The sequence below is a fragment of the Grus americana genome, chromosome 32 (genome assembly GCF_028858705.1).
Source record: "Grus americana isolate bGruAme1 chromosome 32, bGruAme1.mat, whole genome shotgun sequence".
Lineage (NCBI taxonomy): Eukaryota > Metazoa > Chordata > Aves > Gruiformes > Gruidae > Grus > Grus americana.
Genome location: NC_072883.1, coordinates 940,572 through 947,516, shown reverse-complemented (window position 1 = coordinate 947,516; position 6,945 = coordinate 940,572). Strand labels below are relative to the sequence as shown.

The 6,945-nt window shown below is 58.9% G+C and overlaps 1 protein-coding gene across 1 annotated transcript; it reads left to right on the top strand.

The window, feature by feature from the left end:
- Positions 1 to 614: 614 nt before the first annotated feature.
- On the top strand, positions 615 to 2,979 carry LOC129198240 (butyrophilin subfamily 3 member A2-like). The gene is given in 4 exon segments (XM_054807396.1): positions 615 to 692; positions 1,003 to 1,088; positions 1,550 to 1,897; positions 2,636 to 2,979. Coding segments are annotated over 4 exon segments (789 nt in total). The 5' UTR covers positions 615 to 681.
- Positions 2,980 to 6,945: the final 3,966 nt, after the last annotated feature.

Genomic DNA, 6,945 nt, shown 5'->3' with positions numbered 1-6,945 from the left:
GTGTGAGAAGGGGAAGAGCACGGCAGGACCTGCCCGACACCCCTGAGAGATTTGACACTCGGTGCTGTGTGCTGGGCCAGGAGGGGTTCAGGGAGGGGAGGCACTGCTGGGGGGTGGAGGTGAAGGGGGAGGTGGGAGGTGATTCCTGGTGGGCTGTGGGGGTGGCCAGGGACTCTGTGGACAGGAAGGGGGATGCGGACCTGAGCCCTGCAGGAGGGGTCTGGGGGGTGCAGCACTGGGAAGGGCACTTTGTGTCTCTCACCTCTCGTCCCCTGTCCCTGGGCCGGGTCCCCAGGAGATTCTGGGTCTGTCTGGACTGCACGCAGGGGCTGGTGACTTTCATCGATGCCACCAGTGGCGTTCAGATCTTCACTTTCCCACCAGCCCTGTTCAATGCAGAGCTCATCCACCCCTGGTTTTTACCCCAGCCCGGAGCTGAGCACCACACAGCAGCACGCTCACTCCCCCTCCTCAGGATGCAGATAATTTAAGAGTGGAAATGACAATGCTGTTTTTGCTGTTGTCTCTTAGTAAAGCTCTCATGGCTGCCCTATCAGTATCAAACATACAGAACCTCCAGTCGTTGCCTGGGGGAAGGAGCCTGAAGTCACTCCCACTGGCAGTTATTCTGCACCGCAAACTGGGCAAACATTGGATTTATTGGGCAGCCTGGTGCAGCTCATGCTTCTGCAGTGAGCAACATTTTTTTCTACAGGGGATTTAGAATATTTCCTTTCCTTTAGAGTCCTGTAAGAGATTTGGAATAAATGCTGGTGAGGGGGAGTGCAGCAGAGCAGGGGGCTGCACCGGGGAGCTGGGAGCAGTCCCATGCAGCCCTGGAGCAACGTTATTTTCTGCCATTGGGGTGCTGGTGCAGGTGGTTTGGTGGGATTTCCGGAGCCTCTTTGGGGACAGGTCTAGTCCTTCTTCCCCATCCCCTCTCCACTGGCTGTAACCCCCCATCGCCCTCCCTCTGCCTCCCTTCCCCTCCCTCTTCTCCAGCTCCGGACGCAGATGTGGCTCCCCGCGAGCCCCGGGGGGCCTCCTGAGTTATTTGGTGACTCTGCACGTCCTGCGGCTGGGATCAGGTAGGGATCCTGCAGGGCTGGCGGGGGGGTTCTCCCACTCCGGGGGGTAGGTGTGGGGCAGGTGAGGTGCTGTGGGGTGAGGGGAGTCGAGCCCAGAGCTGGGCCCCGCATGGGTTTTGCTTTCCCTTGGGCTCTTTCTGCAATACGTCCCTTGCCCTGGGGGCACCTTCGGTCCCGTCCTGCACCGCTCCCCTCAAACGTTTCTGGCTTGCAGCAGGGCTGGCTGGGGTGGAGGTCGTTTTCTGGAGCAGGTTCCCGCTCCCAGGAAACCTCTTTCTCCTTCCAGTCCTCCCACTCCCTCTCCACTTTCTCCACTGTCTTTGGACCATGGGGAGGGCAAAGCAACGCCCGTGGGATGGAGCGTGCACCAAGGTCACATCAAGCTCACCCCTTGCCATGCAATGCCCTTAAATTAACATAGGCGCAATCTCTGTGTCTCTCTGTCCTTCTCCATCACCAAGCTGACTTCAGAGTGGTGGGACCAGACCGCCCTCTCCAGGTCACCGTGGGGCAGGATGTTGTGCTGCCATGTCACTTGTCCCCCAGCATGGAGGCTCGAAGCTTGGACATCAGGTGGATCCGGCATCCATTCTCTGAAACGGTGCACCACTACTGAAATGGAGAGGACCTGTACAGGGAGCAGATGGAGGAATATGTTGGGAGAACAGAGCTGGTCAGGGATGGTCTCTCCCGTGGAAGCCTGGACTTGCGAATCTCTGGGTTGAGACCCTCTGATGATGGTCAGTACGTCTGCACTGTGACAGATGATGCCTCTTATGGAGAAGCTACGGTGGATGTGGAGGTGTCAGGTTTGTGGTGGGTGCGGTGTTTGCAGGGGCTGGTGCGGGTGTCCCTGGGTTTGTGTGTCCCTCCCAGAGCTCTGTCCCATCCTCAGGTGTGTGGATGAGGTGCCGAAGGACAGGAGCCGTTGAAAGAGGTGGGGTGCGAGGGGGCTGCTGCCTGCAGTGCCTGCCCAGGAGGGAGCACGCAGGTGGTGCTGGAGGTGGTTTAGGGGCAGAGCCACATGGATGTGGTGGCTTTGCTGGGTGTGCGCGGTGTCTGTGAAGGGTGTCCTGGTGATGTTGTGAAGGCCCTGGGGACAAGGTGCTGAGCAGCTCGTTGTGCTCAGAGCTGGGGTTGCCAGCCAAGCCAAGGCTGGGACCTGACGCTGTTAGGTGTGGAGTTGGGAAGAGATCTCTTCCTGGCTCTGAGCAGCTGGATCTTTGCTTTGGCTTTGCCCTTTGTGCCGTAGGAGACCTGACCCGTTGTCTGGAAGTGTTGGGGCTTCTTGAACAAAGACGGGTCAGTGCTGATGGTGCCTTGAGGTGCTGAAGCTCGGCAGCTGGGTCTTGCTCCGCCAGGCTGTTTTGTGGGAGATCTGGGGTTGTTTGGCATCAATGCTCTGTGGTTCCTGCACAAGTTGGGGTGGTTTTGGTGGCCGGCCCTGTAGCCCTGGTGGGACCTGTGATGTGTCTGCTATAGGGTTCGGTTGATGCCTTTGATTAGAGTTAATCCTCAACTGACCCCAACCACGGGCTCTTCCCCAGCCACAGGCTCTGTCCCTCAGCTCTCCCTGGAGGCTTACGAGGACGGAGGCATCCGGGTGGTGTGTCGATCGGCCGGCTGGTACCCACAACCGGAGGTGCTGTGGAAAGATCTCGACGGGCACCGTCTCCCCTCGGTCTCCCAGAGACTTTTCTTGGATTCAAGGGGCCTATACGATATCGAAGGCATCATTGTTGTGTCCAATGGGAACAGACATGGGAAGTGGTCCTGTGTGGTCAGGAACAGCCGCCTCAACCAGGAGCAGGCGACGTCCCTGCACATCTCAAGTGCAACGATGGCAGCCAGACCCTGCGGCGCTGGCAGCAGGTTTCCTACGTTGCTTTGAGCTGCTTTGATCTGGGGTTCCTGGTGCAAGGTGTGGGGTGTGGGGGGACGGGAGGGGTGTGCACCTTCACATCAGTTCTAGTGCACGAGAGAACCGGAGCCTCGTGCGCTTCAGGTGAGCATTGGTATTTGCAGGGGAGAGAGAGGACTATGTCCCCTTGAGGCCAGGGCTCCCAGGACAAGGGGCTTGTGAGCTCGAGCTTTGGGGCATTTGTCTTTTTGTTCTTCTTCTGCTCAAACACGGGACTGTAAAACCATCCCTTTTCCTGCTGATGGTTTTGTTTCTCAGCTCCCTTTTTCCACAATGCCCGTCCCTGGATGGTTGGTGTGGGTGTGCTCCTCCTGCTTTCAGTGGTGTTCCTTGGCCTCAGTGCTTATCTGTGGAGAAGGAAAGGTAAGTGGTGTCAGAAGAATGTTTTGCCTTCACCAAAAAGCTCTTTGGGCAAAAGAAGGAAGGGCACAAGGACACGATGGGGTTTGGGCAGGAGGACAGGGAGCAAGGCCACACCATCTCTATCTGGTGGGAAGGTGCAAGAGACCCTCTTGAGATGTTCCCAGGGATGAAGCCAGGTGCTGTCCTGACCCCCTCTTCCTCTGCCTTTGCTTTTCAGTGCTGCAGTCCAGAGAGCTGGGTGAGTCCTTCTGGCCCCTTCCCCCAGCAAAACCTCCAGGCAAAGGAGCCCCCCTGGGAGGGACTTGGGTTTGGATGGCTCTTCACCATTCTCTGGCCATTCATCTGGGTTGACGGAGCCCAAAATGGGGCAGGAGAGCTCTGGGTTTGGGGGCTGCACTGGGCATGGGACATGTCCTGCCCCATGGAAGGAAATGGGGATCAATGTGCAGAGCAGAGACCCAGCTGCAGGTCTGCCCTCTCCCATGCTTGTGCTGATGGAAAGGGATGTCCTCTCCTCATCACCCTTCACGTCCCTTGGCTCTTTGGTGGTGCGGTGCAGACACCTGCGTCAATCTCCTTATTCTGCCCAGTCGTGAAAACCTTGCTCAAAGCTGTGCCTTGCTGATCCTTCGTCTGGAGCAGCAATTTCCAGATGTTTTCCCAGTATTCAGTTAGCTTCAAGCAGGCTGAGCCTTCAATCTTTGAGTCAGGCTTAAGTCCAGAGTGCCTGGTTGGGCTGATGGGGGGATAGGAGGGCAGGGAGCCCTTCCCAGGAGCAAGGTGGTTTTTCCCACTCCCCAGAGAAGGAGTTGGGGATGTGTCCAAACTCTGTTTGCTCCTGTGGGAGCAGCCACTGGATGAACAGCTGTCCCCTCTGATCACTTATTGCTTTTGGTTTTGCTTTCCAGGGGAACGAGATGCAGCACTGGGTGAGTGTCCACGAGCTCTGACACGATGTGGGGTGCTCTCCTGGGTGCTCTGTGCTCGGCCCTTTCCCTCCTTGCCCGTCCTCTCCATCCCTGCAGCCCCTGGCTCTGGGAAAGCCCAAGGCAATGTGCCTGGCAGGGTGGGCAGCTCGGGGACACCAGCCCACGCCTGGACCCTCGCCCCTGCCCAGAGATGCTGGGGACCGGCTGGGGGATGTGACCAGCTCTTGTCTCTCCTTGTAGCCTGGAGAAAGTTTCTGCTTCCCCAGAATCCAGGTAATCCCGTATTTTAGTGCCATTCTGGGTGGTTCTCCTCCCTGTGCTTGTGTGCAAGGGGCATCTGGGCTGGGCAGTGCCCGGGACTGGCCGTGCCTGGGTGTGTTTGGTGACTCAGACACCCCCGAGCAGGGCACTAGCCTGTTCTCCAGCCCCTTTTCTTGCCTTTCCAAGGCATTGTGAGTGGCATCCCTGAGGCCAAGAGGAGCCCTCTGCCACCCCCCTGAGAGCCCATGCACTGCCCAGACCCAGCCACTGCCTCCCCATGCTGCTCCTCCCTGCTGGGGCTGCGGCCCCACCGTTGCCTTTTCCCAGGGGACCCAGCTGGGCCGTGGCCGTGCTGGGGCCGGCCCCGTCATGGGCATCTCTAGGAGGAAGGAGATGCCCCGTGTGCTGCCCCGCGGGGCAGAGCCTGGCCCCAGGGTGCTCAAACCCTGCCCAGGACGCAGCTCTGCCCCTGATGCTCTGGCTCCTCCTGTCCCCTGCAGACATGGTGACCCTCGATCCAAACTCGGCTCATCCTGAACTTGTCCTGTCAGCGGATGGGAGAAGTGTGAGAAGGGGAAGAGCACGGCAGGACCTGCCCGACACCCCTGAGAGATTTGACACTCGGTGCTGTGTGCTGGGCCAGGAGGGGTTCAGGGAGGGGAGGCACTGCTGGGGGGTGGAGGTGAAGGGGGAGGTGGGAGGTGATTCCTGGTGGGCTGTAGGGGTGGCCAGGGACTCTGTGGACAGGAAGGGGGATGCGGACCTGAGCCCTGCAGGAGGGATCTGGGGACTGGGGCACTGGGAAGGGCACTTTGTGTCTCTCACCTCTCCTCCCCTGTCCCTGGGCCGGGTCCCCAGGAGATTCTGGGTCCGTCTGGACTGCACGCAGGGGCTGGTGACTTTCATTGATGCCACCAGTGGGGTCAAGATCTTCACTTTCCCACCAGCCCTGTTCAATGGAGAGATCATCCGACCCTGGTTTTGGGTGGAGACAGAGGAAACCCAGCTGTACCTGAGGGACAGCACCTCCTGCACCCTCTGCCCCCCTTCCATCCCCACCACAGTCCTGGACAGCCCCTGCCCTGCTGCAGACACTGCCCGCCCTCCTCTCCTCTCCTCCATCCCGCAGGAGCACATATCCCTCTCTGCCCTGCCCAAGCCCAGGGAGCAGAGGAGCAGTGAAGGGCCGGTGCTGGTTTGAGCTGGGCTGGAGTTTATTTGCTTCGTAGTAGCTAGTATGGCACTCAGGTTTGGATTTCTGCTGGAAACAGTGTTGATAGCACAGGGATGTTGAAGGGGTTGCAAGGACAGGTTTGCTTGCAATATGCTAGATTGTATTTATAGCTGTTACTGCTGTTTAGGTATTGGTTGGCAGGGTCCTCTGCTTGCCATGGGTCTTGCTTGCCTTCCTGGATGGTAGAGTCTGGTGCATGTCAGCAGCGGATTTTTGCTTTTGCGACTCGCTGTACTGCCGTACTGCTGATCATGGCACTGTGCTGTGCTGGGAACACTTTGCTAAGAGCCATGGCCATACGTGTGGGCTGTGCGATGGCCAGGGCATCGCTGTTGTTCCTGTGCTGCTGCACCGGACAGCCTGGAACTGCAGTGTGAGCTCGGGTCGAAGGGACGGTGACCCCAAAGTGCCTGTGACCATGAAGAAGTCCAGAGCAGAGCCCCTGCCCTTCTGCAGACGCTGCCCGCTCTCCTCTCCTCCATCCCGCAGCAGCACATGTCCCTCTCTGCCCTGCCCAAGCCCACCCTGCCCAGGCACAGCACCATGGCCTTCAAGAAAGCTTTGTGGGTGACCATGGAGTGTGGCCGTGCTGGTTCCTGGGGCCTTTTTGTCCTGATTCCTGCCTGCCCGCGAAGGGCATTTGCAGCCAGCGCACTTGGAGCAGTGGTTGGAGCAGGAGCCTGGGGGCAGCTCCCTGCAGGATGAGCACGGGGAGTGGGGGGCGGAGGCGGGGGGCACTCACAACTCAGGCACCCCCTTCTCTTCCTTCTGGGCACCCCCAAACTTTGCCAGCACCCCCTGTCCCCAGGATGCCCCTGCTCTCTCAGCATCCTTCTACACCACACAATCCTGTTGGGAGCAAGAGTGATTTGTCTTTCCCTAATCCCCTTCCTCGCTGGGCACTCGGGACAGGCGGCTGTGGCTCGTTGCTTCTTTTGGGGATGGGGCTGAGTGTGCGAAAGCATCTTGGTAACCGAGTGGCTTTAGGTGCAGCAGCAGAGGAACCTTCTGAGTGGAGAAAGACTTTCCCAACCTGGGGCTCTTTTAGGGTGATATTTAGCAATATTGATTGCTGTGGCTGCTGCTGCTCCGTGGTTTTGGTACTGTAGCAGAGCCAGGGACTGTTGGCTGGGGTGGGGTGGGATGGGA